Raw genomic sequence first — 20,104 nt, 5'->3', positions numbered from 1 at the left:
TCCACGAATCAGCGTTTTTAATTAAAAAACAACAACTAAAAACAAAAAGTAACAAAGAATATAAAAAGTCAGGACGACTCATCCAAAGACAAGAAGTAAAAACATTTGTTTGCAGGTTGCAGTCACATTAATTGATATTTTGAAAATGTGTTTTATATATTTTTTTAAATCTATTCTTACATGGGCTTAAAATGTGTCTTTAGCTATAGCCAGCACATGTTTTGAGCCCCCACCCCTCTTTGACTGCTGATGAGGCTTCAGCATTGCTATACATAGTCAGGGACAGCTCCTCTGCCCCCTGTGGCTCTATTACGTCACCACGCTCTGCGTAAAATGAACCATGTCTCCTGACTCAGTGACGCCTAAAGCTTGTGACGTCTTTATTATATCCCCCCCCCCCCCCCCCCCCCCCTTAACCATTGTGATTTAGGACTTCCCTCTTTGATTTTCCTCTAGTCTATACACAGTCCCCCTCCTCTTGTGTTCCATCTTTAGCAGCCTGCAACCTAAAGAATGGTTTCCCGGTGCCGCCTTTCCCCACTGTGAAACAGAAGCTCAGAAAGGAGAGAGGAAAAAGGGGGAGGGCTTAATATTCATTCACTCCCCTCTGAGGAAGACTATCCGGCTGGTGTCATGGCTGCTTCAGGGTGACCTTTCCTGGTGACCTAAATGTTGTGCTCTTTATAATGAAGTAACGCATGCTTAAGCAGGACTTCTTTTTTTTAAATTGTTTACAGTTTCTTTATGTAACCACATGTTTATTTGAATATTAAGGACTCATTTTTTCTCATTTAAGTATTTTCCTCAACACGCGACCCTTTTAATATGTTATGCTTGATATGTTTATCGGTATACTTAAACTTTGCTGTTACTGAAGTTGAGAGTTCATCATTCATCCACGAATCCATTTTCAATCTGCTGCAGTATATATGTGCTTGTTGTTTGTAAAGGCACACAAGATTCCTGTCTGTCAGAGGAATATCCTTGGGAAGCTTAAATGTCCTCAGTAAATCTGTTATAGAAATAGATTTGACTATTCCCTGCATATCAAGGAGCAAACTGGCCAGATTGTGGTGTTACAGTGAAGGTTAGCATGTTTTTCACGTTGGCATGTTTAAAAAGAGATATAAATAGAAGAGACTTGATGTAATCCAAGGTATTTGCAATTGTCCTCTTTTTTTCTTGGTAAGATGTCCTGCTTGGAACCAAGTTCGAACATCTACTGGGACCAAGATCACATATACTGAAATTTCTAGAGGTGTTTAGTTTATTATAAATTCTCATCAAATAAAAGCAAAATAAATAAATAAAATCTCTGCAGCCTTCATGCATCATAAAGTCATTGAATCTATTGGCACTTATGTAGTCTAAATATTCTGCAGACATGAGGCATCTCAAATGTCTGAACTTCATGCTTGTCACATTATCATGCTCCAATAATCTCTTTTACTCCCAGTACAAACATGCTATGTAGTGGGGCCAGAGAGGGGAACGAGACTGGAATCCAACAGGAGACCTAAAGTCAAAGACAATGAAACAGATAAAGAGAACTGTTACTGCAATTGTGCAAAAGAAAACAAACACAGAAAAATGTCTCTCACATTTAGTGCATATAGTCAGTGTTAGTTAGGTTTTACTTGATGATGGTGATCTTTGTAGCCTTAATCTTTATTACAAAAGGTTAAACTTGAACTAAACTACACTTTGGTTGAAAGCACACTATCATTCTGCATGTAACTTTCACTAGTTCAGATGGAGATCCATCCATCTATCCATTTTCTTCTGCTTCTCCTTCCAGGTCACAGGGATAATAAGTTAGGGCATTACTTATACTAAGTCATACTGTACAGGCTGACGGTTATACTGGGCAGGAGGGTAAGTGGCCTCTGAAAATGAGTTTTGCTCTGGTGAGACATGAAGTACTTTCAATCTCATCCAGAGAGGGTAAAGAACATCCTGTGGTCTTTTCAGCTGACCTTATCACCCTCTGCAGTCTTTCTTTGTCAGCCACTGTAAAGCCGGCGGGCCACACACTATCACACACTAATGGTGCATGACAGTCCAGACTCGAGTGTAGAGCAGTAGAAGGTCACCAGCAGCTTGTCCTCCAGTTTATTCATCTTTAAAACCCTCCAAAAGTGGAGGCACTGCCGAGCCTTTTTCACCACAGATGTTGTTAACTGACCACTAAAGATCTTCAGAGATGTGTTCCTAGGAATTTAAAGGTGGCAAAAAAGAGCTGAGGAGAAGTACCTGCAAAAAATATATAATATATAAAAATATAGTCTATATACATTACAGTATATAGTAAAGAAAACCCTGAAAACTGTAATTCCTGAACTCATCATATTTTCATCAGCTTTATCTTTAGTCTTTTGCACTTTATTCAGTTCTTAAGGCTGAAAGTTTTGGTGTGCTGCCTCAAATCACATTGTAATACTGTTTTGAAGGCTGAAAGTATGAGTGTGAAAAGATATTGTTGCAGATGGACATCAGGTGGCAGCATTGAACAGAGAGTCACACCAAACTGAGCCCATGCCTTCACCGTTGTGGATTTCTGGCTCCATCTCACTAGATCCCAGCATCCTCCTTGGTCACATCAACAAAGTAGGACAAGCATGCCCTCCTTCACTAAATCCATGAACTTCCCCTGTGCTCTATGTTCAACATCCTTTGTCCAGTAATTTTACTGTCCTTCTTCTGCACAATTCAATTCAGTTTTATTTATACAGCGCCAAAACACAACAACAGTTGCCTCAAGGTGCTTTATATTGTAAAGGTGGACCCTACAATAATACATACAAGGAAAAACCCAACAATGACCCCCTATGAGCAAGGTCTTTGGTGACAGTGGGAAGGAAAAACTCCCTTTTAACAGGAAGAAACCTCAGGCAGAACCAGGCTCAGGGAGGGGCGGGGCCATCTGCCATGACCGGTTTGGGAAAGATGTACTCTATCTAATTCTGTCCCTCCTGGTCACACCCAATGAAAATCATAGCATCTGAAAGCCAATTTAGATGTATGGATTGTTTTGTAAATTATGGATCACTCACCTCTCTTAACATGACTGGTACTTGTTAAGAGAGGTACAGTCTAATGATTTGATCGCACTCTGTTCTGTGGAGGGTCTCAGTCATCCAGATAATGGTAGTCTTAAGAAAAAGAAAGGCAACGGGACTTGTGGAGAGACGCAGGCATAGGAGGTGGTCCTGAGAGTCACTGACCTACTATTGATCATATGAGTCATTGCATGAGCTAAAGTGTGGACATGATTATTGAGGTCTTTATTGTCACCGGGGGGTTAAGGGTGAAACCTCTGTGAAACCTTTTCCCAACCCATCATGTGACCTATTGAGGTACTGGGAAGGGATCTCAAGACTACATTGTAGGCAGTTGATAGCTGGTGTTGTAAGCCATCACCTCTGTCCAAAGATGGTTGTTCACAGCGGACAGAGATGGTCTCCTTTACTTTTCTTTCAAACCATCCGTCTTCTCAGTCCAAAATGTGAACATCCTCAAAAGAGTGTCCTTTAGGAGCAGTTGTACAGCATCTGTATGAGCCGTTTTTTGTCTAAGGGTGTAGTGCGCTCAGATGTCATGCTTGGAGAAAGTTCTGAATGAGTTTCTCTGAGGAACCTTATGCAAACCTTCTCCTTTGTTGGTGTTTGACCTTTTTTCCCGTGTAACATCAAGAATGATCAATCACACAGCCTTTGTTTCGGTTTGCATGTATGAATTGATCGTAGCGTAACTGTTGTCTTTGAGTAAAGGTGGGAGATGGGTGACTTTTTTGAGTCAGTTCTTCAGGACAATTGCTAAGCTCAGTATTTCCTATATAGTCATTGTTTCTAGAAGTTACATCTTTTTTCTCTGCATTGTTCTGATTTCTTATCTGCGGGTTTTAATTAAATGAGATGATGTCTGTTACAATGTCTTTTTTTTAAGAATATACTGCTATATACTGTATTGTAAAAGTGAGCAAAGATGTCAGTGAAAATATTTTAAACATAAAATCAGTAACATTTTAACAACTACAGGTCAAAGGGGAAAAATTAAAGACTTTATATCTCTTTTTAGTTCACTGTGATCTCGACTGCCATTAAGTCTGTTTTATAAGATATTTCCATGTATATTCTGTTATTTATAATAGACTTGTTTGAATAAAAATAGCTGCAGTGGCTCGTGTACAGTAAGAAGTAGAGGTATCACTGTAACCGAGGACTTGCTGTTAAAAATAGCTTGACTGTTGCCTGCAAGTGTTGAGCCAAGGAGGACAAGCTGTCTCGAGAAACCTAAAAAGGTCTCATAATGCTTTGAGTGTCAGGATCTGCCAGAAATGACTGAAAACTTCTTCCTGACTCTTGCACAGATCAATATTTTTGATGGTTAAAGGGGAGATCCTTCATACCTCATACTTTTAGAAAAAATGTTAGACTTACCGACAATAATAAGAAGAGAGGCACTCTGGTATTTCAGATTTATTTTTCTGATTTTCAAAAATGAAACTTTGTGTGGAACAATTTCTAAACTCTGTCACCATTTACTGTTTCACTGTTCCAACTCTTTCTCATCTTTAATATTCCATTAAAAAAAAAAAAAAAAATATATATATATATATATATATATATATATATATATATATATATATAAATATAAAAAACGTTTCCCATATTATAAAGAAAGGGGATAAAACTTGCCTCCAGAATAATTCATTAAACCTTGTGGTACAGGTGCACACTCTTCATCTACAAAGTGCAGAATGAGAAGGAAATTTGGGGGTAGATGCTATATATAGTTTTAAGTGCATCCATACATGGGGTGGAAGGGGAACAGCATTCCTCCAGTGAGAGGGTAATATTTTTGTTGCCATCAGCGAGTGCTTCCCAAGCGGCATCAGGCTGGTCTGCCACCTCTTTGCGCTGTTTAAATTTCTTGGGGTAAGTCTCTTTTGTTAATATTCGCTAGCTGGTGTGCTAATTTTATTTTAGAAATAACTTTTTTCAAAATGAGCTTCACATTAGGAAGAGGACTTATCTGCTGCCAATCCTGGGGCAGGTGAAATGTGTTGCATAAATAAATGGCAGCAGATAATCTGTCTCCTGTGTGGGGGAAAATGAAGCAGCAGTCTGTAATCTCCCTGAGCTGTACTTCCTTTCATATCAGGGTATTAAGAGGTTGCTGACCCTCTTTTCTTAATTTGCGTCAGCCAAAAAAGGACGATATTGTGCTGAAATAATTATTTATACAGAACGGAAGCACAATTAGCCTGCAGCAGAGTGTGGATATGACAGCTGGCTTAGATCTAAGTCTTGTTCCTGTACAGTCTGATCACTCTGATTTCCTGCGCAATCGTTTTAATTAAATAGTGTGAGGACTGTGCTCTTCTGGTAATGACACTGTTTCCTTCATTTCTCCGTTAATGGAATAGGCAGACTGGTGAAAGCTATTCATAGCTGAGCTGTGTGAGGCTGTTAGAGGAAGCAGTTGAAGTGCTGAGCTCGAGTAAAAAGTTGGAACTGCCATGCTGTCTCATAAATGTTTGCCTTTAAACATTGTTTAGGTCTATTAGAGATTCGGGTGTGGGTATTTTTCTCATGTGTTGTATAAATTCTACAACAGAACAGCAGAAACTGCACCTGTTAACCTTTGCACACGGTTGATTTCAGAGATGACAGCGCATCTAATACTTTAAACTTACATCACAGAATGATTGCAGTAACAGTGGTGGTAAAGTAAATACTTGTATTGACATTTCTAACATGGCTAACACATGTTTGGTCTCCCCCTCCCACTGGTACTCTTGGCCAGGACTCCTTGAAGTGTTCCAGTCATGGCTTCCAAAGTCATACCTTGGTATAAGAAGAAGCATGTGAGCCAAGTCAAAACTGATTATGCTTATCATCACACTAAACACGTTTCCAAGCAGCACACAGAAAGGTATGACAGTGACATTTACCTGCTGCTTTGAGTAGCACAGCTCTTGCTGCTTTGCGACGTAGAACAAAAAACACACACAGGGGTGTTGCTGAGGAGCAGCTGTGGTAGTGGGTGTGTCTGCTTCCTAGCTGGCAGTTTAATTGTCAATTCAAATTCAAAGTTCTGCAAATTCTGATTTTCATGAACAAATCAGTCAGTCACAGAGTGGTACATGCTAACTGACTGAATACCCAGATGTTAGTTCTGTTTATCGTTTTCCACAGGAATATATTTTCATGCCTCTTTATTATAGCTTCAGTTCGTTTCTTTGTAAAACCTCAATGTATCACCAGTGATTCTAAAGCTCTTTGTCTATGTGAGCTCCAGAATCTCTGAGAGCAGAACCCAAGTCGGTATTTCAGGAAGTGCTATTGCTTCTGTTGCTCTGCAGCTTCTGCCAACAGATCTTATAGTTCAGGCCAATGAAAGACATGTATGCATTTGTCTTTGTTGCTATAGCATGCTTTTTAAAAAGGTTTTCTGGCCCTTACAGCTGTGCTGTGCAGTATAGTCATACTTAACATGATATTATACATGCTGAAGATTGGCTTTTTCGTCACTAGTGGTGAGGTAATAAACTGAGCCCCTACGAGCCAAGTTCTGATCTCCCAGGGATCTGGAAACTGCAGCTGTCTAATGGCAGATGACTAATGTCACCACTTGAACCTGACCTACATCTGAGGCTACTAACTATACACAGTTGTGTTAGTACTGAAGAAGTTTCTCTCAAAGTGGTGGTTAGTCTTTATACACAGAATGTCAATTTTCTGGTTATTTTGTAAAAATAATTTTCTGGATAAAATCATAGTTTGTTGTGCAAATGACACTAGCCACTGTCAGATTTTTCACAATAGTGGTTGTGGTATGCATGTAGAGAATAATATCCATCAATCAATTTTCTTAACCCCAGCTAATTTTGAGAAAAAGACAAAGTACATAAACAGATTTAATCCCTCTGTGGCGTATACAATACATCAGGCAGATATGCTGGGAAATCTTGTAACCGCATGTTTGTAACTGTTAGTTATTTTTTACTGCGAGTGTTTGTGTTTTTATGTATGTATATGTTCAGAAGACAAACTCAGCTTAGCTGCTAAATTAAAACCTGAGAATTTTTTTTATGCAGAGAACTTGCTTTCTGATTTTTAATGATGTGTTTTCCTCAACAGCAAATCAAGCTCTAAATCGGTGAGCCAGGCACAGGCCCAGGCCACGGAGGCTATGGCAGAACAAGCCTATACCGTGCCGGTGTTCCGGCAGAGGTGAGTCTGCTCTGGCTCACAGCTATTTCAGTCGCAAGGTAACATGCAACTACATTTTCTACTGGCTGACCCCTGTAACCACAGCACATTTCTTTAGTATAACTTGTTAATTATTCAATGATTACCGTTTAAATTATGAAACAATTGCACAGTCTTACTGCTACAATCCTATAGACTCATAACACTGACTCCCTGCCCTCAAGGTTAGTTTTATCCTGTGTTATGCTTGATATGCTCAATGCAACGGTTTCAGGTTGTATCATACAATTATTTTAGGGTAACAGTTCAGCTTGTAGGTAAATATGTAACAAGCGTATAGCTAACAATGATGCTAAAGTCAATCTTAGTCAAAGATTAATCTGATGTATGCATTGTTAGGACTGCTGAGGAGACTGAGGAGTACCAGAGAGTAAGCAAAAATGTTGGGAAAGGACTGGCTGTTATTCAGGAGGAGCTTCATAGGATGAGGATCGCTACTAAGGCCCAAGTGGAAAGTCTTGAAATTCAGAAAGAGGTTAGTAACCATCTGCTAAACAAATCAAGGTGACACTATAGTTCCTTTGTTGGTTTGTTTTTCTGGTGTTTTATCGCATATATGTGGAACAAGTTTAAAAGTCTGTGGAAATGTTGTGTGTACGCTTTAATGTATCTGTCTCTGTTACAATCACTATTAAAATTATATCAATTTGTAATCATGAGTACAGCAAAACAGCAGATCTAGAGTCTCTAAATGTAATCTAAATCATTCACTGTAGATACTCAGCTGTACATTTCTATGAAATCTGAGCCCAATGGTCTTATTGACATTGCATCAGTGAACTGTTGGTCAAATCAGTCTCAGGAATAAACCAACTTTTTAGGAGTTTTAACAATATGATCACTAACATCTGCTGGCCTCATGTTCCTTCATTGGTTTTGTCAGGTTTCAGATTTGCTGTTAGCTAAGAATTGTTGACAAAGATAACATGTTGCACTAAAGTGCTTATGTAATCTCTGCCCTATAGAGATAATGCATAAAAATGTCATTTTCACAAATAGATTAACTTGATGCAGTTGACTCTCTCCAGGTTAAGGGGATGATGAGAAAGAGAGTGGATCTGTTGGAGGAAATCCCCAAATTGCCAGACTTCTTGGTGGCTTTACGGCCGCATACTGTGTGGGAGAAGACTCCTGTCAAGCTGTTCTGCACCGTCGAAGGAAATCCGAGGCCCATCGTCAAATGGTCAGTATACTGCCATCACACACAAGCGGGTTTTTAAATTTGACTCAAGCTTTATGGTAATACCATTATAAGCTTTTCTGATTTATTACACTATTGAAATATTTTAGGACTGTAGAATATCACTGTAGTGTGAAACTGATTCAGATTCATTGGCAGGTATAAAGATGGAGTGCCAGTAGATCCACTGAGTACCCCAGGAAAGTACAAGATTGAGAATAAATATGGAGTCCATAGTTTGATTGTTAGCAGGTATGTATTATCTACAACTCTCAGCAGTTAGACATAAATGATTTCATTAAACTGAGTTTTATAACATGGATGCTGCAGCCTTTGATTTTCTTTTTACCTGAAATGAGGTAAAAAGAAAAAAGTCATGTTGTTCAGTAAATTAGAGAAGTAAAATGTTTTAGTAAAATTAAGTTATGAATTAAAATGAAGTTATTAATTACTGATATGTGTTGGTAATGCATTAGCATCTCTGAAATATTCATACAAATTTAGTAAAGACTTCCAGTATCAGTGAGCTAACTTTTTCCAGGTGGAGGTCGATTGTCCGTTTTATATCTCAGAATCCTCCAACACTGTTTTGAGCCACAGTGTGGTAGTAACCAAGCGTGCTAGTTACTAGTTACTGTCGTCATTGTCATCTTTTTGTGCATGTGGCGGTCAGCATTAAACTGTAACAGTGAAGTGTATCATCAATAACATATAAAAATGATTTAAATAAAAAATGTAAAATTGTTAAAATGTAGTTATTCTGTAGACTATAGAATAAGACTGTAAATGTACAGTAATAAGGTAAAAGCCAATATATTGTTTCCTCAGACTAAGATGCCTAAACTAATGTTAGGGCAACAGGAAGTGATATAATACAGTCTTGAATATATTATACAGTACTGTGCAAATGTCTTCAGCCACTTTATATTCTTTATAGTTTACAGAGTCAGACTTTCTTTCTTCTCCAAGCTCTCACTCATTTTCAGTCATACGTGACTTTAAGCTCACAATTTTTTGTTTGTTTGTTGTTCTGCTTAACACTGACCTACAAATCATTCAAGCACAAAAAAGCATCACCTAACACCTAACACTATGTGTCTACACATAACAGATAAATTGCACCAACAAGATGCCCAAAGAGCTATTAACTGTTGTCATATTGCTGCATGGTTGGCAATATGTCCTTAAAAAATCTGGGAAAAGTAGACAAGTGGAGGACAAAAGAAATGGCTGACATTACAAAACATCTACAGCAGTTGAAGATTATCTGAAAGTGACGCTCAGTAAAAATCAATTAAAAATGTGACACAGGACCTGAGAGATCTGGCTCTACTATTCAACAAAGCCTCAGCCTAAATGGTCTAAGATGAATGGTGGCTGCCAAGAAGCCATTCGAAAGGAAGTGAAATAGGGAGAAAAGGCTGAGGTGGTGTACTAAACTGCACAAGAACTGGAACGAAAATCAGTATAACCTGCTCTGATTGGCCAATGAATCCGAATAGGACATTTTTGGTTCAAATGATCATCAGTGAGAGTCTATAGCTGTCTATAAAGCATGATGGAGGCTCTGTTATCGTTTGAGGCTGCAGTTCAACCATTTTGCCTCATGTGCGGTATTTCCCTGTATGTTTACACGTTTCTATAAATCTCTGCATCTGCTTCCGATTCTCCCACCAAAATATAAAGAAGTGAGGGTTGTTTAAGACTTTAATGAATTTATCAGCTGAGTGAAAATTTCTAGCATTTAAGCAACAAAAAGGCTTCCAGCTCCAGCTTTCAGGATTTCTTCTGGATTGTGTATTAGTTTTTCTTCCAACAGCGCAAACTGAAATTGCTCCCTGCATGGACTATATATGTTTTGGGGGTTTTGTAAACTTTTTTTCATTTTAAATTAAAAAAATGTCCCATTAAAGGTTTAGTGTAAATATGTTTTATGAGGTTTGTTGAAAAGACAATATTTTTATATAGTCAAGCAATTTTTCTAGTTGTTGTATTATAACCAGCCTTCAAACTGAAAGGAAAGCAGCATAGAAACAAACTTGGAAAGACTGAACGTCTGTCACTCATGCTCAGCGTAGATGTTTACACTTACAGGACTTTTATTTTGTTAGCACATTATATCGATATCTTGACATTATCTGACAGTCAGCTGGAGAGTTAGAGGGGAGATTGCTAAATTGAGGGTGAGGCTGCAGCCTGCTTCTTTTCGTCATCTTCAAGACCCCTCAGCTGTTCATGTTGGAGTGCTGACCTTTGCGTCATTCGAGCCATGAATTCCTCTGACTGCGCTCCGCTTCTCTCTGTCCCTCCCTCTCTCTGAGAATTGGAATATCTCTGGACCGTCGTAGCATTGAAGGTCACTGAGAACATCGTAGTTTATTTGCCAAACTTCTTCAGAATCAGTCATTTTCACATTCTTTATGCAAAAAGCACCAAGTGACAAGAAGGATGCATCTATGTCCAACACAGCTGGGAAAATGGATCTTTTAAAATAGTTCAGCTCAGGCTGAAGGTCAAATTTCTTCCTTCTATTCTAAACCTCAGACTCTTCTTGAGTCTCAACACAATTGCTTGCATTTTACCTTCTATTAACCTAAATAATACATGTTCTTCAAACCAAATGGCATCAAATCAAATATAAATGTTGATATACTGCAATCAGTGACTTCTTCCTACTCTGGCTGACCTTGTAGGTGTGTTGTGAGTGATACTGCTGAGTACAGTGCTGTGGCAACCAACCAGCATGGCACAGCTACCAGCAAAGCTAAAATTATTGTGAAGAGTAAGTCTCCCTCTTTCTTAAAGACATTGCTCACCTCCCATGTCTTTCTCTGTAAACATAAACGTCTTTTCTTCACAGGACCAGCTGGAGCCGGAGAGTCCTGCCATCTTGGTTTAGGTGAGAGCATAAAGGGAGTTAGTAAGACTGGGGAGTGTGGGGATTGAGGTGTCACGCCCAGACACAAGCTCATGGAATCATGACACTTCAAATAGCAGCAAGCAATGAGAGGCCTGATAAGAAGTGGAAACTGATAGCAAGCTGTTCCTGTCCCGTGACTCCCTCTGAAGAAAAACAAAACACAGATCTGTCTTTAGATGAGCAGCAAGCGATCGAAACATTTATGTACATGTTGGGATTTAAATAATGAGCAGTCCAGAAAATACTAACCTCCACAAGATTTCATTTAGACTAAAAACACCAGACATCTCCTTTGTCAAAACTAATTAAGCTGGATTACCTTATTTAAGATTTATTGTATACATTGTTGAAATGAAAAAACTCATGCTGTTCACTCCTTATGGACACATTTTTTAAAAGTTCCAGAGAAATAACTGTGACTACAAATTGTTTCTACTTTCTTAATGTTACTGGATGTGCTGATTGTACTTGAAAGCTCTTAAACCAAGTCCACGTTTAAAGTGAAACACTCATCACACATCACTTTGTGGAAATCACAGCCTGTGGTTGCCAAAGCAAGGGACAGTGTCACAAAATTTCCTTAAAATCATTGACGTCTAAGATAGCAAATCTCAGACCTCATTTTGGCTCCTGGACACGTATACTGAATTTTGATGCTTTTGAATGACAAGACCATATAGTTATATTGAAAAAATGTCAGATTTATGTTCATAAATCCATTGTGGTTCTACATTATCATTCTGATATTGCAAACATGTTCTCTCCACATATCCACAAAATACGATTATTATCTGATTGCTAATGATGTTGCAAATCTTGTCCTCCAGTGCCTCATCTGACTGAGATCCATGCCAGTAAGCTGGATGTCAGCCTGCTTGACCGGTTCCCAGTGTCTTTTGGTGTGGAGGGCAACTCCATCAGACTGGTGTGTACAATGGTGGTGGTCCCCGATCTCCCCAACATACCACCCATTGCCCAGTGGTACAGAGATGGTCAGACCTTCTTTCATTCTTTCATTATGTTTGTGTGTGGCACTGTCGGTTGACTGTGGAGTTTGGTCACTTCTCATTATGTCCTCTATCTTGTATTCTAAAAGATAAACTGCTGAAACCAAGTAAACTGGTGGAGATGTCAGTGGGTGGAGGTGCTGCCTCTCTCACGCTGCCTCACCTGGCCAAGGATGATGAGGGCCTCTACACGCTTCGGATCTTCACAAAGGACGGCACTGCTGAGCATAGCGCCTACCTGTTTGTCTCAGGTAGGACACAGTCCTAACACCACGTGATCGACTTTGAAAGAACAAATCAGAAATCGCTGTTTAGAATAAATAGAGCAATGGAAAAAAATTTTAAAAAGCCATGAATGAGCAAAAGAGATAGAATAGCACAAACCTTAGAAACTTTAAACTTACCACTTATAACTTACCTTACTTAAAATACCCAACTATAATCTGGTTAATATATATGATAGTCTGATTATGTGTAGTGTAATAATAGATAAAAGAAAAAAATGAAGATAAGTTGGTTAAAAATGAAAATACGTAACACTGTTGAACCTTCCTCTGAGGTGAGAATTTCTTTGTGGAACAGGTGAATAATGCCAGGGCTCAGATATCACCACGTCTGCTCTTGACACCTCAGTCACTGTTCCTTGCTCTGCTGCTTTTGGCCAGTTTGAGCCTGTAACTTTCTTTTTATTGTATGAGGTTGTTGGTCATCTGAAGCCCACAGGTTTCCCTGCTGATGTTGTTCCACCTTGATTATTTAAAGAGGTCATTTCTACTCTTCCATCTCTCCATCTGTCCTCGATAGCAGTTTCTCATCTGGTATTTTTCCCAAACCTTTTAAGCATGCTACAGTATTTTATCAAATTTTAGGGCTATTTACAAGCTTTTCTTTTTCTCTGAAGTTCTGGAGAAAATTGCTTATAGTCAGCTAAAAAACCTTTTTAGATGAAAATAGTGACCTTGAGACTTTTCAGTCTGGTTTTAAATCTCTGCTTGGCACAGAATCTGTTTTGCCTAGGGTTGTTAATGCCATCCTCCTGGCTAAAGATTTTTAGGGGAATGCTCTGCATGGTTTAGGTCTTACCTGGCTGAGAGAACATTTTGTGTAAGTCCTCAGCTCTGGTCTCATGTGGGGTACCACAGAGATCAATACTTGGACCTCTGCTTTTATCTTCTGCCCCTTGGCTGTACTTTTAGAAGCCTCTCCGTTGCTATGCAGATGAGACGCAGGTTTATATGCCCCTAACAAAGAAAAATAACTACACTATGCAAATGGTGGTAAATGTGGTAAATGATGTGTCTTGTATCTTGAGCAAGTGAAAGCTTGGTTGGCAAAATGAAATGTTTTATTAGTTAGCAATTAAATTAAGAGTTCCTAATCTTTTCTATACTCACAGCAGTACATAGATTTAAAACAGGTGTTATTGACTCCTTATTTCCTGTTACCACACATTAGGCATAGTATGCAAATAAGCGGTGGAGCCATAATAGTTGTGTCTATCACCATTCGTCTTCCATTCTTCCTCCCCAACATACCCGTGTTTCTTTATTCCCTAGATGCTGCTCCCTCTGCACCCGGAGCCCCCAGCGCACCAATGAGCGTAAAGGCCTATGACATCAATTCGGACTATGTCCTAGTTGCCTGGAAACCCCCAAACACTGTCAACGAGGCACCCATCACTGGATACTTTGTGGATCGGTCAGTTTTAATCTTGAGAAGGCTTCCAGCTCTCTTTAAATAGACCACAGTTGGCACACTGACATGAATACAGTGGAATTATACTGCACTTAATGCCAAGGAAGTGAGTCATAGTTATTAGAGCTGCACTCCTTAGAAGATTTTCTAAATTAAATGTATCTTTTCACACCAAATGCCAGATATGATTTGCTTATTTTCATGGTTACATAAAGTGCATATAAGACTTGTGGGATTTGCAAATCTCATGAACGCGTATTTTATTAACAGTGGAACATTGAAAATGTATTTAATAACATATGTTTATATTTTAAACAGATGTTTAAAGTGGGAAAATGAACCATTTTAAGAAAAACAATATACCTTATTTTCGATTTGATGGCAGCAACACATCTTTGAAAAAAACGTTGGTGCAGAGCCATGTTTACAGCTGACTACATCCCCTCTTCTTTTAACAACCAGATGGTTACAGCGGAGGGTTGGGAGATCAGTTTTGCCCTATTTTTGCCTGCTGTATGATCTTCTATGTCATCTTTTTCATTTCATGATGCACCAAATGTTTTCAACTGGTGAAAGGTCTGGACTGCAGTTTTCTTTAAACAAAAATACTTGCAAGTGCAGCCCTTCTCACCAGTTTATTAGGATACTTTAACTTCTCAGCTTGTCAAAATTGCCTCATAACAAATATAAAATGTCATGTGAAGTACTTTCTTATAAAAAGATATTAATTTCATGATAATGGAGAGTTTATTTGCTGTAAAGGTGTGAAGCTGGCACTGACACTTGGGTGCAGTGCAACGACGCCCCAGTGAAGATCTGCAAATACCCAGTACATGGCTTAAGGGTTGGCCACTCCTACTACTTCCGGGTCAGAGCCGTGAACAGCAGTGGCATCAGCAGGCCCTCACGCAAGTCAGACAAAGTGACGGCCCTGGACGCTGCAGAGAGTGAGAGACTGCAAGGTACAGATGAAGGTAAATACAAAATACAGGACAGCAGGATGCCAGCGTTTTCTGACCGATCTGTTGTCATTTCCTGCAACAGTGATTAAAATTGAAGGAAAATACGACATAGTGATAAAGGATGATGACCTGGAAGGTATAGTGGTTACACACTCGTCTGGTTTCACAGTTTTTGTTTCCCCTATCTTTAAGCCACCACCTCACAATCTCACTAAATACTAACATCTGTCACTCAACCCCAGCAGCACCATCATGAGAACATTTTACATTTTATGGGGATGTTTGCTTAAAAAGGCATCTTCCCTGATCAAACTCTCACTGATGTTTGTTTGCTGTTCTGTTCTGTTTTCTGTTCCACTATCAGTGAATTTTCTTTCCATTTATACCTGTTTATTGGACATGATCATTATTCCAGTAACAAATGAGTGCTGCATGATTAAATTAGTCACTATTACAGGAATATGTTTTCATCTTAAGGTGTGGCGTTTGAATTCTGACCTTTACATTCGTATCTTTTTCAACGAAGGAAACATGAGAAGGAAAAACATTTTAATGCGGATCTTAGAACTAATCTGTCATTTTCTCATAAGGTTTTTTTTAAACAACACAGGGAAAACTGTTTTCCAGAGCCTTCCCAGCTTAACTTTTGTGGTGCTGTCTTTGATCTAATCGAACTTTTTCCATTCACACTTTAACTGAAACAGTTTTCTCTTTAAATTGTGTCCACTTAATATAATATACTACTTTAACAAAAACTTATAACAGATGAAAACTAATTTTAGAAACTAATAGAAAATATCAAAAATATTACATATTTGTATAATATCACAATCAAGGCTATTGTAGAAGTCCCACATTTCACTGTTAACTTTAACTTTGATACGTCCTTTTAGTTCATATTTCTATTTTTTTAAAATCTGAAATATGATATCAGGGGTTTTTATCCATGTTCTGGTTTATCTAATGGCTAACTGCTGTATATGAAACTTGTAGTTAAACAAAACTAAAATATTGTGTGTTTTGTGAGCATTGAGCCACCAAACCACATACGAGGCTGTGGCAGCTCTAGTGTAGCATTTGGATATGTAATTATTGTTGAATGCTACCAAAAATAATTATTTAATCTTTAATAAAATTCCACCAATGTTATTGTCCTGCTGATCAGCACTTTTAGAATTTAACAAGCGAGAAAAAGGCAGGACTTAGTTGTGTTTGTTTTCATCACTTATAAGTACAATTCTATGAAAATGCGTTATTGAAGTCCATATAGTGGTGAATATTTAATCTCCTCTCTGCCTTTGAAAGCAAGCTCAACAGTAACATTAGAAGCATTGTAAAAGTCACTTTAAATGGTAAATGGCCTGTATTTATATAGCGCTTTACTAGTCCCTAAGGACCCCAAAGCACTTTACACATCCAGTCATCCACACACACTGGTGATTTCAAGCTACATTATAGCCACAACCACCCTGTAGCGCACTGACAGAGGCGAGGCTGCCAGACACTGGCGCCACCACCTCTGACCACCACCAGTAGGCAACGGGTGAAGTGTCTTGCCCAAGGACACAACGACCAAGACTGTCCAAGCCGGGGCTCGAACTAGCAACCTTCCGATTACAAGGCGAACTCCCAACTCTTGAGCCACGATCGCCCAGCTTTACACTACATTCAGTCATCCACCCATGTGTGTACATTCACACACATGGCAAGCTACATTGTAGCCACAGATAAAAACCTGAGTACAAAAAGTGAATAATGTGGGACTTCTGCAGTGGCTGCTGTTCTGTGTACGTTATGCCTCAACACTGTTCACTCCCAATCTAGGCTACGTAACTATTCCAGGTGAACCCACAGATGTGCATGCATCCGAAATTTTCAAATCATATGTCGTGCTGAGCTGGAAGCCTCCTAGCCCCCGTGGACGAGCTCCACTGTGGTACGTCATCGAGAAGGTGTGTGCTGCTTCACTTTTGCCCATCAGTTGCTCTCAGTTTAGCCGATTTAACCTTGGTACTGTAGCTGAGGGATAAACAAGACAGTCACATTTAAATGTCCTCTCAAGTTTTACTTAAATGGCAGCACTACACACAAACGAAGCTGTATTACGTTTGGGTTGCGTGAAACTTCAATACCCCAAACTACATGTTTTTTTTCTTTTCTTTGTTTTTTTTTAATTTCACACAGAGAACTCTACACTAGCATATCTCCAGATTTCAGTTTGATACATTTTTGAACTTTTGATCTCATCTTTAGAGAAGCTTCCGTGGGTTTAAACAGGGTTTTGCTACCCAGTGTAAATATGGAACAATGGATTTACTGCAACCAGTGTAGAGTCACATGACATGTTTTAATGCATATAATCGCAAGGATGTAAACATAGCTGTGAGCTTATAATATATTGCAAACAAATTCATATAGTAGCCATAGTGAATGCTTATACAAGAAGTTCAAATGTAATATAAATTTGTGTGATAGTAGCTATATATTGAGATGCTAGATTTCAAGTTGATGATAGTCTGAAATCTTGTTTATTACATATTGTATCTGATGTATTGTGCTTTTTATAGTATTTTTAATGCCACACATTAAGCAAGCCAGTCAAGTTGTAAACAGTCTTGCTAAAAATGTTGACATTTACACAATATGTTTATTATATTTCCCGAAAAAGTGAGAGAATGTTTTCATCAGGTTTAGCTTGAATAACAGTGTTAGCATTGCCCCCGGTTCAGTTACATGTCAATAGCAGAATTCACACAAAGATTGATTTTATTTTTAACCCTTTTGGCACACACAAACATACACTTTGTTATTTATGATTCTTATATCTTAAATTATTTAATTAATTTAACAAAAGTGAGATTTAACTTTGTAAAACACAGTATAAAAGCTGCTCTTTTTGTCTGTGCCACAACACATATGGCTATACCTTCTCATTTGCCCCCCTCCCTGACTTTCCCACACAGTGCTTAGCAGGCACTGGAGACTGGCAGCGGATCAACACAACAGTCAAACTGCACTCACCTCGTTACCCAGTTTTTGATTTGCAAGACGGGCAAAAGTACCAGTTCCGAGTGTATTCGGTCAACATGTATGGCTCCAGCGAGGCCTCTGCACCCTCTGAGCCCATCCAAAAGGTTGATGAAGATGGTAAGAGCCAGGATCAGTGCAGACTTAAAGACACATGATTATATATCCAGCAAAGCACAATGCACACAAAAACCTGTGAAGAAATGCTGAATCGTCAAATTTTGTAATTTATTAGAATTATAGATATTAAAGGTCCAGATGGGAAGGTTACTAAAACAACTTTTTTTGTGTTTGTCTACCTTAAGCAAAGTGTTTTAGTGCATACATGTAAATGTGTCCACAAAAACAAATGCATGAAAAGCCCAAATACAGTTTATTTCAAAAGTGATTGACTGTGTTTTGCAGGTACTGAACTTCCAATTGGTATGTACAGAAAAATATCAAACACACTTTAAAAGCACTTTTTTCACACTGCTGTAAGTTCACTCTTTCACTCTCTTCTCTGTGTGTGTTTGTTCTCACTATAAGTGATGAACTGGAGCACTTGGGGATGGCTTAGTAAGCTGTTATATTACAGGGTAACGAGAAGTTGATAAAGCAAAATGGGATTATTCTGGGCTCTCGTGCCTAAATTCAAATTAAATCCCAGAAACGCTCCTCTGTCACAGTGTTCTGCTTAAACATCCTGTTCTGCAAAAAGGCATGGCAAAGCCATTCCATGGGAACTGAAAAACAAGTCCTCTGTGCTGTGTTTAATCACTGTGTTTGTGCACACAATATACAGGAACACAGAACACAGCACAAATATCGAATGCATGCATGTTTTTTGAGTAGCAGTAACGTGCTGTAGCTGTAACCTGCAGACAAGTAGGTGGAAGTCAAAGCTTCAGTGAGTATTATTTACAGCTAATTGGCATGATTTCTGTTCTGTAAGAAAGTAAATTGTTAGTAACTGATACATTAATTAGTCATTTGAATAAAATGTTCTTTAATACAGAAAAAAATATTTACAACTGGTTTGATGTCTGAGGTCATCAGTTGTGGAATCATTCTGTCCTTGTCCTTTTTTCCACTTTAACACTTTCAGCTTTGTATACTTTTGGTAATTAATTAATATTACATGTATATAGCCTGGAATCCAGAGCCACACCACTGTGCCAGCCTCTCTCTTCACATGGCGCTGTTGCCTCCTGTGAGATTCCTGACACCCCTCCCCCACCCATCACCTTCACTCAATACCAGGTTGAGATGCAAATGAGGAGACTTCACTCAGGCAAGTCTGCTGGACCAGACGGAGTGAGTCCCCTCGTCCTCAAGACCTGTGCCCCCCAGCTGTGTGGAGTCTTTCATAAACTGTTTATGCTGAGTCTGAGTCTGCAGAGGGTCCCAGTGATGTGGAAGACATCATGCCTCGTCCCTGTACCAAAGACGCCACGTCCCAGTGGCCCCCAGGATTATAGGCCCGTGGCATTGACCTCCCACATCATGAAGACCCTGGAAAGGCTCATCCTGGACCAGCTGCGACCCATAGTAAGACCACATCTGGATCCCCTTCAGTTCGCTTATCAGCCTCGTCTCGGAACTGAGGACGCCATCATCTACCTGCTCAATCGTGTCTACACCCATCTGGACCAGCCGGCGAGCACTGTGAGGGTCATGTTTTTTGACTTTTCCAGTGCTTTCAACACCATCAGGCCGACCCTCCTGGGTGATAAGTTAGCAGCGATGCAGGTGGATGCTTCTCTGGTGTCCTGGATTGTTGATTACCTGACAGGAAGACCACAATATGTACGTCTCCCACAGTGTGTGTCTGACAAGGTGATCAGCAACACAGGGGCACCACAGGGGACTGTCCTCTCCCCCTTCCTCTTCACCCTCTACACCACAGACTTCAGCCACTGCACAGAGACCTGCCATCTTCAGAAGTTTTCTGATGACTCTGCGGTGGTTGGATGCATCAGCAGGGATGATGAGACAGAGTACCGGGCTGTGGTCGACTCCTTTGTCACATGGTGTGAGCAGAATCATCTGCAGCT

General features: G+C 39.3%; 1 protein-coding gene across 5 annotated transcripts in view; it reads left to right on the top strand.

Annotated features, from left to right (window-relative positions):
- Nucleotides 1-4,782: 4,782 nt before the first annotated feature.
- The window catches only part of myom2a (myomesin 2a), a gene marked incomplete at its 5' end in the record, with an annotated part of 29,337 nt that continues 14,015 nt past the window's right edge, over nucleotides 4,783-20,104 (top strand). For 2 of the 5 annotated variants that reach the window (XM_080880622.1, XM_080880621.1), the window contains 15 exons: nucleotides 4,783-4,937; nucleotides 7,146-7,238; nucleotides 7,617-7,752; nucleotides 8,306-8,460; nucleotides 8,617-8,709; nucleotides 11,151-11,239; nucleotides 11,318-11,356; nucleotides 12,205-12,369; nucleotides 12,474-12,635; nucleotides 13,941-14,082; nucleotides 14,842-15,041; nucleotides 15,124-15,177; nucleotides 16,866-16,993; nucleotides 18,005-18,188; nucleotides 18,474-18,491. In XM_080880622.1, coding sequence (XP_080736748.1) covers nucleotides 4,783-4,937; nucleotides 7,146-7,238; nucleotides 7,617-7,752; nucleotides 8,306-8,460; nucleotides 8,617-8,709; nucleotides 11,151-11,239; nucleotides 11,318-11,356; nucleotides 12,205-12,369; nucleotides 12,474-12,635; nucleotides 13,941-14,082; nucleotides 14,842-15,041; nucleotides 15,124-15,177; nucleotides 16,866-16,993; nucleotides 18,005-18,188; nucleotides 18,474-18,491 — 1,813 coding nt within the window. Of the gene's footprint in view, nucleotides 4,938-5,808; nucleotides 5,938-7,145; nucleotides 7,239-7,616; nucleotides 7,753-8,305; nucleotides 8,461-8,616; nucleotides 8,710-11,150; nucleotides 11,240-11,317; nucleotides 11,357-12,204; nucleotides 12,370-12,473; nucleotides 12,636-13,940; nucleotides 14,083-14,841; nucleotides 15,042-15,123; nucleotides 15,178-16,865; nucleotides 16,994-18,004; nucleotides 18,189-18,473; nucleotides 18,492-20,104 lie in introns of all 5 variants that reach the window. The other 3 variants (XM_080880625.1, XM_080880624.1, XM_080880623.1) reach the window with 2 other exon arrangements.

The sequence above is a fragment of the Rhamphochromis sp. 'chilingali' genome (genome assembly GCF_963969265.1).
Source record: "Rhamphochromis sp. 'chilingali' genome assembly, chromosome: 4".
NCBI classification, from domain to species: Eukaryota; Metazoa; Chordata; class Actinopteri; order Cichliformes; family Cichlidae; genus Rhamphochromis; species Rhamphochromis sp. 'chilingali'.
This window is presented reverse-complemented; position numbering and strand designations above follow the sequence as displayed.